The 13707-nt window shown below is 46.5% G+C and overlaps 1 protein-coding gene across 1 annotated transcript in view; it reads right to left on the bottom strand.

Moving 5' to 3' along the window:
* Positions 1-13707, bottom strand: part of Prag1 (PEAK1 related, kinase-activating pseudokinase 1) — a 57071-nt gene that overhangs the window by 2841 nt on the left and 40523 nt on the right. Inside the window, exon 5 of the mRNA XM_021219437.2 lies at positions 4733-5493. Coding sequence (XP_021075096.1) covers positions 4733-5493 — 761 coding nt within the window. The remainder of the gene's footprint in view (positions 1-4732; positions 5494-13707) is intronic.

Below are 13707 nucleotides of genomic sequence, written 5' to 3'. Positions count from 1 at the left end.
AGAGAGAGAGAGAGAGAGAGAGAGAGAGAGAGAGAGAGAGAGACTGACTTTTGGGCAATATCCTATTCACAGGCATTTATTTCTGTTGCAGCTGTATAAACCTCATTGGATGGAATTCTGCACTGAAGAATGCAGTCAACCTTTGAAAAAATATTATGTTTTTGTAAAGCTAACCAAGGAGTGGGTAACATGTTAATGCAGACATTTCTCTATTTTGGAGGCAGAATTGAAATTTCAAAACAGTCTATCTGCCCCAGAAATCGCTTCTTGTTACATTAATAAAGCTGATTTGGAATTTGGGTGCCTTGCCTCAAGGTCTCCATTCCTCTGGAATCCTTTTATTCATTTGTTTGTTTATTTATTTTAGTTCAACATTATTTATTATGGCAATGATATTTGTGTGTGAGATGTGAGAGTGTGGAGGTGGAGGTGGAGGTGGGGGTATCCAAGGACGACTTCCCCAAATCCGTTCTCTCCCTCCATGGTGGATTCTGGGGCTCCAACGCATGTTGTCGTGTTTGTACAGCAAACGTTTTCACTGGCTGAGGCAACTCTTTGGCTTGGAACACTTTGAAATGAAAGGAAAATCGTGGAGATGCGTCCTCACAAAAGCCTTGCCTATAAATATTCACGTGCAGACCAGTCACTGCCTGTCAAGGCCTCAGTGGACAAGTGGAGGATTGTTGCTGGGATCTCTTTATTCACAGCACACACACACACACACACACANACACACACACACACACTGGAGCCTCACATGTATGGGGCACCATGTTGATTATGGGACTTTCACAAAATAGCTCCTTACACCCCACAGAGCTCAAAGCAGTAGATGGTCTAAGAGGTTGAAACTATTTACTGGACCAGTAACCTGAGAAGAGTTCTTTAAGTCAAATGTATAGGCTCTAGGAAAGAGCAGACCGCGGTTTTAAATATCAACTCAGCAACCTTCAACAAGTTACAGGAGATTCTTATCTGAAATATCTATAAAGGAGCTTCAAATATGGAGCTAGCATATATGGGACCAGGCTCCAGTAAATGTAGGGCAAGGTTCCTGTGATCCTGGTTACATATCTTTCAATAACTGATGTCTGTATGACTTTGCCTTGTCTGCACTCTGCTTAGAAAGCCTTATTTAATCTACATTGCTGACACTGAACTCAGAGCTAACATACTGTAACCTGTATTTTCTATGTAAGGCTCACCCCAGCTCCCAGCTTATGAACACTAACAGTCCTTGAGCACTACACCTTGAGTATAGAGGGTGTTAAACACCAAACTCACAGACAACACCCACAATGAAAAGTACAAAAATCTGAAAAAGAGAGGCTCTGCATATACTAAATAAAATAATAATGATAATGATGATAATAATAATAATAATAATGATAAAATTGGTTGGAGCAGAAAGCATATGCAGAACATGCCCTGATTCTCCATCAGCTGGAATCATGCACCAGGCCATCTCCAGGTTTTCTTGCCTTGTGCATGTCCACAAAGGATAGGAAAACGTTCTGAGTATTGATTTGTGGGCTACAAATACGTGTCAGTGGGCAGATTATGTTACAAATATGGAGAAAATAATGCTGATGGTCGGTGGCCTTCATCCTATGCTCTGTTTTCTCTGTGCTCTGACTGGGGCTATGGTGGCTCCCAGGGCTTAGCTGAAACGAGGCAGGTATGGCTTTGGGTCTGGCCCATGGTGAGTCTGCAGTGACAAGGTTGCTATGGTGACTATTCTTGCCCTGTAGCCATTTGGTGGTGGCTCACAGCTATCCACAACTGGTTTGCAAGTTCTCTACAACCTCTGACTGAGTCTGAGCCAGGCCCTGGCAGGGCCTGGGAAGGGTTTCCATGGTTGTCTTTCCTTCTAGCTATGAAAGGCTCCAGGCCCAACAAACACAGGGGCCCAGAGCCCCGACGGAGCCATTGGCATTTTGCACAGAGCTGCAAAGGAAGGAGCTGGGTAAATAGTAACTGAGCTGGATGCATTACAAAATCAGTGAGCTGGGTCTTCAGAAAGACCCCAAGGCACAGTCACCCCCTTCACTGGAGAGCGTTGCCCCAGGAACAGCCACCCAGCTCCCTCCCAGGCCTGGGTGGGACATGAAGATCCCTCTCCAGTTGAGATGAAGAATGAGGAATGCAGGCAATGATCTTCACCTCTATCTCCCTCCTCAGTTACCCATCTCAATTTCGGGGGACCCTGCCCTTGGCTTTAGCTCCGGAACTTTCCAAAGACTTTGGGCTCGGCTAAAATTTCAGACTTTGTGCAAACTTTTGTGTTGTCTTAAGCTTCGAGAGTTCCAGTTGATGAGTGAGTAAGGAGAAAGGCCCAAAGGCTCCATCAGCACAGGTCCCATAATTATGAACTGCGGCCCTACGTGGCTGAGAATGAGCTTCTAAGCCCACAAGAACTAGTGATTTTTTCCCCCTCTTTCTGCCACATACTCGTGGAGCCGATGTCAGTTTATGCCTGGATGTTGTAAGTCAATGAGCCTGTGATGGGAGATCCCAGAGCCAGGCACAAGCAGGTGCCCGTCTGCTATTGTTCGCTGGGATTCAGAAGCAACACTGCACTTGATTTTAGTGCCGGGTCTCTGCTTAACATGCATAGCCGAACAGAGCCCAGGGACACACAGGCGGCTGGGAAGGAGCCCAGCTCCCCCTCCTGTGGGCTCTCAGATGACTGTATTCCGTCTAGACTCCAGTGCTAATGAAGTGGAGCAGCTGCACGTGCCGTGCTGAGTGAGGCTCACAGCTCCCCTCCCTCCCCCCATTGCCAGACCAGGCACATTTACAACGCCTTTTCTAATTACAGTATCGCTTCACGAGTATTTGATGCTGTTCTCCAAACATCGTTTTTTTTTTTTGCCCCCCCATGGTTCAGTGGAATGTCGCTTTTCCAGGAAAGTCAACTAGGAATCCTCTGGGACCCTCTTCATTGGAGAAGAAAGCTTATCTTCAAGTTTTTCTCCTGATGGAAACTCCTAATGTAATAAGGAGTAGTGCCCGCTTCTATCATCCTCTGGGAAAGCCTATGTGTCATGTATTGGGGAAAATTGGCTCTAGATTCCAAGCTACTGGGCACAATAATTAATAGATTGGGAAAGAGTCTTTGCTCAAGGTTTGATCTCCATGCTGGGCCCTCCTCTTGGTTCTTACCATGTAATCCCATCACTTTCTTTGGATTATGTTCCTTCAAGATTGCCTGAGACCTCCAGGTTTAGCACCAGGAGGCAAGGAGAGAGCACATGACAGAAACAAGGAGAAGATGACTGGCAGGCGAGTCACACACCAAGTTCTCACGTTCCCGGAGCATCTAAACTCTTGTCTGCCCTCTCCTCTCACACGGTGACCTGGGTGTTCAGTTCATCATGTTCAGATAATTTTTCAATCACCTTCTTCCCCCAGATGGCCCTCAATTTCACACAGGGGCAGTAAGAAACACTTGTAATCACAACAGCAAACGAGGGAGACCCCAGGATGGTTGAGCTACTGGCTGGGCCGGAGGTTAGGTAGAGAGTTCAATGCATTTCCAACTTGCCATACTCGCAAGTCAAATAACGGGCATTTTAGGGTGTGGCTTCAGTAGAAGTCAAGAAGCCAATGTGTTGGATACAGACATCCCAACAGAAAAAGAATGAGTCCTTTATATCTTTGGACTTCAACTGGGGAAGGGACACAAAATTTAGCTTATCCAGAAGGCAGCTTCTGGATTCAGACCTGATGTGGCCAGGAAGGACTAATACTTTAGAAGCTCTCTTGGGACAATTGCCTTCTTCCTCTCCTTCTCTCCCTCCGCTCTCTTCATTTCCTGTGGCATTGGTGATGAAAGCAAGGGCCTCACATAGGCCAAGCAAGTGATTTACTACGGAGCTCCAACCCAACCCCCACACTTCCTTTGTAAGACAAGAGTCTTGCCTACTTATCCAGAAGGGGCCTGAGCTCACTGTGTATACAGCCCAGGCAGCTCTGTAGCTGGGATCACCAAGTCTGGCAGTATTTTCTCATTACCAGTGCCTCCTCTCTTGGCCATAACCTGATGCAAGTCTTCTGTGATCTTGATATCTGTTAACTACACAGACCACCCTATTAGCTGCCCCTGTACCCTCTTGATAGAAGGGTGGCCTCTAAGTCTACACAGGTCCCTTGGACATACTCATCAGGGCTCTCAACCATCTTGTCTGGTTGTATCACAAGTTCCTTCAAAGAAAAATCTCAAGTAAAATTCACGGCAGTGGCATAGATCCACCAGCCAAGAATCTAATGGTAAGAGCAAATACTGAGCAAATGATTACTATTGCTTACACTGTCTGGACAGTGTCTGGGTCTAATGCTCTTGCTTCCATCACTTGATGAGCAGGGACCTTAACTCTCCATTTCCTCTACTGGATTATAAGCTCTTCAAGGAAGCTCATGTTCACACCTTCTTCCTATCTTTGTGAAATACCCAACAGAGAGTACAAAAACCTGCTGAATACTCGAACGAACTCTGCTGCACTAAGCTGTTTCCCATGGCAACCTGGACCACAAGCCTAAGAGCGCACAGACCATATCTCAGACTCATGCTAGCAATTTCACGGTCCTACTTCCCTGGGCCAGACAGAGAGTGAGATCACCAAGTACCAAGTATAAAGGCAAGCTTGCTAACTAGCCTGCTTCCAAAACTTAAGAGAGGTGGGAAGAACCAGCCAGCCAGACCATCGAACGGAAGGAGAGTGGTACCTACTTTCACGGCATAGATGCTGCCTGGGTCCTCAGAGCAGGTGGCGCAGTAGTAAATTGCATCCCCCGAGTCACAGCAAGGCTTGTTACATGTCAGCTTGAAGAGTGACCAGTTATTCTCATTGAAGCGTAGTTCCTTTTTCTGGCCACCCATGAAGAGGTCTTCACACTTGGTGACTAGGCGGGCCAGGGACTGTGTGTAGAGGCCCCCAAGCTTGGCATAGGTACCCTCCTTGCTGCTGATGCTACTCAGCAGGCTGTGCAGCTGAAGTTGGGTGCTGCTGGAGGAGGCCTGGCTAGACACACTGAGCTGGGATGACGACGTGGAGGTGGCCGCTCTGCACTGGAGACCGGGGCTCCCACAGCCGCCTTTGCTGTTTGCCAGCCCCAGAGCTGGGGCCCAGGGAGCGTTGCCTTTGAAAGCTTTCTCCAAAGGCTCAGAAGAGGAGAAGACATGGTGGGAACGGTTTCCAGAGTTCAAGGAAGAGTTAAAAGGAGGCTCGTCATGGGCACAAACATTGGTTTCTGAGTGGCTTAGGTTCAGCTTGGGACTTGCCGTCCGTGGCTTAGGGGAACCTTGGGTCCAGAAGAAGCCGTCGGGGGAAGAGGCGGCACGGCTCACTATCTTTTTCTGGGGCAGAGGAGGAGGCTGCGCAGGACCACCACCAGGGGACACATCCTCTGTGGAGCCTGACGGAAAAGGGACAGGAGCGAAGAGCTTTTTCCCGCTGATGGTGGGTGAGTGGGAGGGTTCATATGATGGACCTAGGAAAAGAAAGCAGAAATCATCAGGCAGGAGGTCAATGCCCCTGGTTCGGGTGCTGCGGGATTATTATTTTGGAACTGGTTAAAGCAATTAATTTTATCGTACTTCTTTTCTATTTCTTTACATGGCATATACACAGCAAACAAACTGCAAAGTGCATGGGTGGTACATACTGTCGGTGAAGTCTCCCTGCGCCCCTCCCTTAGCACTAAGGACAGCTCAGAAGTCTCTTGGCCAGCAATCTCTCATGCATAGTCCTGATGGCCCAAATAAATCTGCATGCATGGGGGCAAATCATTCTTTGGAATGCTGCTTTTCTTTCACATCCTGGAGAGATTTAATCTACTTCATCCTCTGAAATAGCAGTGTCGTAATATTTTATCATAGGTCATCATCGTTTTTTAACTAGACACTGGGGTGATTCTAAGGCTTCGAGAAAAATGCTGGAAGAGCATTTTTTTTTTTTTTCACATAGCTTGAGTCCACTTATTTTTTTAAAAAGTCAGGTTTAAGAAAGCATCATTTACTAGAGTAAAAGAACATGCTTCCTACCCATCTTTTATGTCTCTGTTTCCGTGACGTGTGTATGTGTTTGTATGTGCATGTGCAAGGATACACATGTGTGCATGGATTTGGAAGCAAGGTTCACCATGGATGTCATTTCTCATGTGTCATTTACTCTGCTTTTTCAGAAAGGGTCTCTTAACTGGCGGGATGCTCACCCATTAGGCTAGTAAGCTGGCCAAACCAGAGACAGAGATACACTCTCCAACACTGGGATTACAGATGATGTCAGCACATACGGGTGTGTGTGTGTGTGTGTGTGTGTGTGTGTGTGTGTGTGTAACATGGGTTCTGGACCTCATGTCTTCATGCCTGTATAGCAGGGCAAACACTTTTGCGACTGTGCCTTCTCTCCAGTCCAAATCTCCCTATGTGTTAGTGTATAGTTCCCGTATGTGTTAGAATGTAGTTCTTTGGGCTTTTACAAATACCTTTGTGATGTTAGAGAAAGGCAGGTCTGTAGAAATTTTAGAAATCAGAAGGACCAGAAATTCAAAACCATCTTCAGCCACATATGAAGTTCTAGGCTAGCTTGGGCTACAATGAGGCCCTATCTCAAGATAAAAAGGAGCCAAATAAACAGTAGGCATGGGGGTGGGGGTTGTGGCACACTGTCCTCCTTGCCCTCTTCCAGCCTGCAGTGACTTCAGCTCTTGCTTCCTGGTTTATCACAGGTGATCAGGATCAAGGCAGCTGTCCTTCCGGACCGGCTCTGCTTAGCTAAAGGCAGGGAGGCTCAGTGAGGATGTGTGTGTGGTGGGTGTTCCTGGCAGCAAGGCTAAGTGAATGACCTATGTTCCTCCCAGGAGGCTTGGGTTAATAAAAAGCAGTGGGGACCAGCAGGCTTCCCATGTCTAGGAAGTCTTCCCTCACAGTCAGAGCAGGCAGTGTTCCAGAACCAGCTAGTGTAAGGCAGGGGGACTACACTGGACGCTGATCTTAGCAGGCTCTACAAACCTCCAGTCCTCCTGTGTCCTGTCTCATGCTCCCCAGGGAGGTGGCTCTGCTCCCACTGACTGGGTTGGTAATGGGGACAGAGTTTACAGGTGATTCATTTCCTCTATATTCTAGCAGAAGTGGAGGAAGGAGGGGTTTTGCTTCCTCATGCCCTGGCTAAAAAAAGTCAGGGGCAAGGCCACCTGCCTCCGAGGCTCCCCAAGTCCAGGCCTCTGCTATCGAGTCCCTATGTTCAGGAGCAAGAAGGCAAGTGCTTTAGATACATCCATTTCCTCATCACATTGCTTTCTGGGTACCAGAAACCAGCCCATGTATTATCACTAGTGCAAAGGCTGTTAAATGAGGGTTGGGGGTGGAGTGACGTCTGAAGACCTGGCTCGTGCCTGAGCTAGTACCTTTGGGGTCAGAGGCAGCGTGCCCAGAGTCAAGGTTGCTTTCCCTCCCTCACTGAGGCGCCAGTGGAGCTGCTAACCAGTCCGTGTCTTGGCTTGTCTGTTCTTTATAAGCCTTGTTCTGATTTCCTAAGCTTGACGGGGTCTGTCCTCACCTTTAGTGTCAACTCTCTGGATGTCACCACCATGCCCCTTTATGCTTCTACTAGGAACTGAGGGCAAAAAAGGGCAGGAATAAACTAGTTATATTCAGCTGGATTTCCTCCAAAAAAAAAAAAAAAAAAAGCCTACATTGAAATTCTACCATTAAAATCTGTAATTTTAGCAACTCTCCATTTCAACCTTTCTGAACATTCTTTTTGTCTGACAGCCATCGCAGAAACCCCTGTGTCATCTCTAGGCAGGTGGCTAATTTGTTCCCATCATGCCTCTCTCCAACTCTAGTTCCTCCACTGGAGACTGGTCAACTTTCTGATCAGTCCCTCCATTGAGGGACTCTTTAAAAATAAGTCCCTCTCACATGTATTCCCTAGATCTCCGAGAAGCATCAGGATGTCAGTTATAGACCCTGCTCAGAAGCAGTGTTCAGGCACCCGAGAGAAAGACTACCCCTAGACCCTGTACTGTGCCCCCATGACAATCCTGTAGGTACTAAGGTGGTGGACAGTTTTGACTGGATCTAGATGCTATAGCTGCTTGGGCGAATCTGGTAAGTACTAGGCATTCTGAGTCATGTATGGCACCAAGGATTGGCATGTAGGCTGGTCAAATATGTTTAACATCGTAGGCGATGTGAATGTGTGCTAGGTTACTCCAGCTAACAAGGGGGCACCGCAGAATTGCTCCTGAATCACGTCCTGGCCCAGCAGAGGGAAAAGCCTGAAGATGCACAAAACTGATCAGAGATAGGTTAACTCCCTTCAAGTGTAGACTTCCTGTATCCAACTGGGCATTATATACACACATAAAGATTTTTGTACTTTTGAAAGAAAAATGGGCCTGGAGAGAGAGCTTAAGTGATAAAGAGACCCGAGTTTGAGCCCCAGAACCCATGTCAACAGAAACGTTTGCAATTCCACCACTAGTGTTGAGGAGGGGAGACGGGCAGATTTCTGAGGGCTTGCCCTTCTAGGCCATGTGGTCAGTTTCAGATTAATGAGACTGTTCCTTAAACCTTAAAGCCATCACCAGCAACAAAACATGGAGGATACTTGAGGTTGTTCTCTGGCCTTTACACGAATGTGCACACATGCGCACATGCCTCTATCTGTGCAAGCAGGTATGGGAACCACAGTTGGTGAGAAGGCCCCACAGTGAGCTACAGACACCTCAGGGCCTTATAATATCTCCGGGATGGACATACTCGGGTTACTTTGAAATGGATGTTCAGATGTGACCTTCTACATGGAACTGATTTTTCTAGCTGTCACTCCAGGATGAGAGGGGACTGACCCTGACAAGTTCTTGATTCTTTCTTGGAGAACCATTTCTTCAACACTGCTCTGGGCAAAGAGCCTTTGGATGTTGTGTTACCTAAGTCACTATTCACGGCAGCTGCTGTGCTCACCAAACCCAGAAGAGGACAAATATGCCCTGACAACTGAAACGCTTTCATGGTTCACAGGTGAACCATCTGTCAGGCAAAATCTACCTAAAAAGAAAACATGAATGGCTTTGGCCAATGGACAGAAAGACTCAAATTCAATGGCACACAAAACTAATTCTGCCACATCCAGGCTGTCTGCTGGTTTTGGACCGAAGTCTCCAGATTCTGGCTTACAATAAAGAGCAGGGGATGCTGGGAAAATTTTGTGGGCACTAGGCAAGCTCTCTAACATTGAGCTAAATTCCCAGCTGAGTAATGCTGTGTGTGAACTAAGACAGAGGGTTCCAAATGCCACTTCCCAAGCGTTCCTTCCAGTCTTCACTCCCACAAATAGTATACTCAGAGATGAATACCCAGAATCCCTTTAGTGCCTGTACTTCTGACAAGAGAAAGCTCCTCTGGAGGAAAGTGTCACCTGCGGCATGCTGGGTGAATCTCACAAAGGTGGGGGAGGATGGGAGAGTGTATAATAATTTGCTATCTTTATATTTAGAAAGCAAAGTCTGTATTTCAAGGGTTAGGGGGAAAACAGGTTGCTCTCTCCTCAGAACGGAGGGCGAAAGTTCAAATTGTGGTAGCACGAGGCCTACCTTATGATAGAGTCTTCTCTTCTTGCTGGGGTTTAATAGGTACTTCCACTGTCTCTTCAGCCGGGAGAGCCAGGCTCACAGAGGAAGTGGTCAGCCCTGTTTTGAGCCACATTGAGTGAGCATTGTCCAGCTCTTCTGTGTACCATTATCTGCCTGTAGCCAGGCTGGAGCAAGCATGGAGACAGAAGGCACCGTTCCTCCTGAGATCTTCAAGTTCTACACCTTTATGTTAGCCACTGCCCCAATTATCAGTAAAGCAAAGCCAATACATTGTGTGTGTGTGTGTGTGTGTGTGTGTGTGTGTGTGTAAACTTGCAATATACTATGGATTGACACTTGCCAACCTAATTTAGCTGAGCAAAGGGCTACAAAGATCCACCTGCTCTTTGGTTAGTAGTTCTTAATTAAGCACCTACTAAGTGTAAGGCATTAGAAACAAATCACACGTAGAATACTCGGCCCAGACTCTAGAGAAGTCTGATTCTCTCATTAGAGATGAGGAAAGGACAGCCAAACCACCCGTGTAGGCACTGTGCCTTGCCGGAAGAGGCAGTCTGGGAGGTTTCTGCCAACAGATAGGAAGGCGGGGGGCTTAGGCATTCTCCGGCTGCACAGTTTTCCAAGAGAAGCTGCGTGACTTCTCCTTTGGTTCCAGAATCTGGAGCGGCTCAGTATCACATGGAAAAAGAAAGAGGCTGAGCGAAATACTCTTTTAAAAGGAAGCCTTGCTTTTCCAGGAAGATAAATGTGGCTCGGAGTGGAAGCATGCTATTAGCATTTTGCAGCCGGATGGAAGATGTGGCATTGGTGAGGAATCTCTCCAGACCACTCGATCATCCCGGGAAAGCAACAATCAAGGCCACGGTGTGGTTTGCGTGGGGGGTGGGGGTGGGGGGGAGGTGCAGGTTCTCAAATTGGAAGACAGGTCCCTGGGGCCTCCTCTGCTAGCCAACAGCCCAGCCGGGCCTCTGAGCTTGGGACCTTTCAACCCCGTGCTGGGACACACACCAGTGAGCATTTTCTTCTTAGGTAGTTAAACCAAAGCCTCATTCAAATCACTTTTCATGTGCTGTGGGTAGAAAAGCAAGCTGGCTTTTTTTTGGGGGGGGGGGACGAATTGAGGATGATTACTTGAAATGCATCCAAATTTTATCACACCCATTTTTACATCTTTTAAGAATTCGTCTCCCAGATAAGACACGTAAATCAAAATCTCCCCTGTGTGTGTCTCAGGATCCCTCTTTAATTTTCTAACAAAACAGCCTAATTATACACTGGCAAGAGAAAGATTTAACTGGTGGCTAACAATGAAAAAAAAAAATATAGAGAGCAGCTTTAAAAACGGAGGTACGCTAACAGTTCTGACTTGAAAGACTTCAAGTACAAAAGTGTAGACAACTGAATTTTATGACATTTTCTTTCTTTCTTTCTTTCTTTCTTTCTTTCTTTCTTTCTTTCTTTCTTTCTTTCTTTCTTTCTTTCTTTTTGTTTGTTTTTTTTTGTTTTTCGAGACAGGGTTTCTCTGTNTAGCCCTGGCTGTCCTGGAACTCACTTTGTAGACCAGGCTGGCCTCGAACTCAGAAATCCGCCCTGCCTCTGCCGACACTTTGATTCTTAACGACTGGAAAAAAAATTGTTCAAAGTGGCAGTGAACACAAGACGAGGTGTCAAGATGAGAGAGGCTCCTGGCTGCAGACCTCTCTGCATTGTTTGCTATTTAAGCATAGATATGGATGAGCTTACCAAAGACATACCTTAAAACGCTACATGACTGTAACGAAATACATTCATCGGAGAGTTTAAAGTAAACTGATTAAGATGGAGCTCCTTTGCTGGCAGGGTAGCCTGGGATACTGGAAGTATTTAAACAGGTCTACTTTCCTCTGGAACAAACCTCTGTGCCTCATCGACATCTGGGACAGAATTACCATCTCGGTTCTTGACGGGCTGGGGGCGTATACGATGCTGGGACAAATTACTTATATAATGTATTGGACTGAACCTATGGATTTAAGACCTAGAGATCTAATAAGCCTGTCTAATAAAGCACACATTAAATTTAGGTAGACAGTTGTGAGTACGTTTTTGCAGATCTCTGAAAACAACCTCTTTTTTTTTTTTTTTTTTTGTCGTATTTTTGGTTGGAGATTGTCGGAGAGTAAAGCCAGTCCTGGCTGGAGGTCAGACTGCCAGTCACTCTAACTGCAGTGTAATCTTCCTGTCTCTCTCCTTGGCAGGCCTTCCTACCCATCCCCGCCCCCTTCCTGGCTTACTTTCCTCACAGCCCTTATTGCGTGTGTGGGACTAGCCATGTGCCCTGTGAAGAAAGGGCCTGGGCAGTTATTTCTGGTTCTTCAGTAACTGAAATTGTACCCAGTGCATTGTTTCTATCAAATATCTATCCAATGGTTGGCAGAGCATGTATATAAGCATAACCCCACCCATCCACACCTATGTATGTATGTTTGTTTGTTTTTTTTTTAACTTACTGGCATTATTGTGGAGAAAATCAAGCCTATTAAAGCCACAGTATTTGGTGACATCCCTCTGGTTCTGACTTCCTAGCTATAAAATAATGAGGTTCTGGCTCTTGTATTGGGTGGGGCTCTATGTCCACTGCATGGTTAGAGTGCTCTGCTCTGTTCTGTTGCTGATGCTGGTGGCTTCCATGAAACAGAAAACCCTCACCTCTGTCTGTCGAATCACTGTTAAGTCAAAGATGGAAATGATCTTAATATGGCATGAAGTCCGTTTTTATTTGTTATTTTGTAGTTGCTCTGAGTCCGCGTCTCTTAGAGACTAGGCTGGCCCGGATTAGCGCATTGCTGCGGGTTCCTTAGCCCTCCTGATGCTCCTGCCTCCTCTTCCTAAGGGCTAGGACTGCGGGCCTGCCCCACCCTCCTCAGCTTTAGGTGTGTATATTTAAAGGCAGCCACAAGGGTCCTCTGGCCATTGAGCCAATGATGTCCCATCAGAACCACGCATCCATTCTCCACAACAGATCCGACCTAACGGTTTTGCATTTGTTCCTCCAGATCCAAGCACCGTCCAAACAACCGCTGAGCTGGCTTTGGCATTCTACACAGAAACTCTCCGCTTAACAAGCTGTGCCATCAGACAAAATGTCATAACAGATGTGCTAGGAGAGAGATGAGATCTAATAAAGGTATAAAGTGGAAAAGGCTTACAATGATATCAAAATACCATTTTGTTACTTTAAAACTTAGATAAATTCCTACTTTAAAAATGTAACAGTTCTGAACTATACTCTTTTGCGGGGCCAGGCAAAATACTATACTTTTTGGCTGAGACAGGGTTTCTCTGCATAGCCTTGACTGTCTGGAACTAGCACTGTAGACCAGGCTGGCCTTGAACTTGGAGACCAGCCTGCTTCTACCTCCCGAGTGTTAGGATTAAAGGCCTGTGCCACCACCAGGCCTTATATTCTTATATAACATAAATGTTTCTTTTGCTATTAAACCCAGTCAGCAGATAGATCTCTAACTTTGGCCACCGACCTTGATAAATTCCTAGCAAATTTACATAAACCAAGGTGGTAGCAGGCTCTGGAATGATTTTTTTTCCTCAACTCAGGCCGCACCACAGATGCAACCACCAGGAAAATGGGTACTACTTCACCAGCGAGCTCCTGCTAGAGATAAATGTATTTATTACCCAATGGTTTCTTTCGACCAGTGAGGCTGACGCTAATTCTCATTTCACACAACTTCAGCTTGAATGGAGAGACCTTGTCTCTTCTGACTCACAGCCTCCGTGGCTGTTGTAAATGTCACAAAGTCAAGAGGCTCAAACATTCCAGTTCTACGCTAAAAGCAGACAAGAACTTATGGGCCTGTGATATGAGTGTTCTGTAAGAGTCTGAAAGCCCCAGGCTTGTGGTGGTGCACGCCTTTAATCTCAGCACTCAGGAGGCTGAGGTAGGTGGATCTGTGAGTGCCAGACCAGCCTGGTCTACAGTTCCAGGAACCAAATCCAAACCAAATCAAACCAACCCAGAGTCCAGAAGCAAGTAGACCTGATCCACTGTGGAAAGGCAAAGGAAGAATTTCTCTTGTCAGTTTCAAAAGCTAGGCAGAGAGAGAG

Source organism: Mus pahari, chromosome 19 (genome assembly GCF_900095145.1).
Source record: "Mus pahari chromosome 19, PAHARI_EIJ_v1.1, whole genome shotgun sequence".
In the NCBI taxonomy this organism is placed as follows: domain Eukaryota; kingdom Metazoa; phylum Chordata; class Mammalia; order Rodentia; family Muridae; genus Mus; species Mus pahari.
The sequence above is the reverse complement of the archived record's forward strand: the minus strand, read 5'-3'. Positions and strand labels throughout refer to the sequence as shown.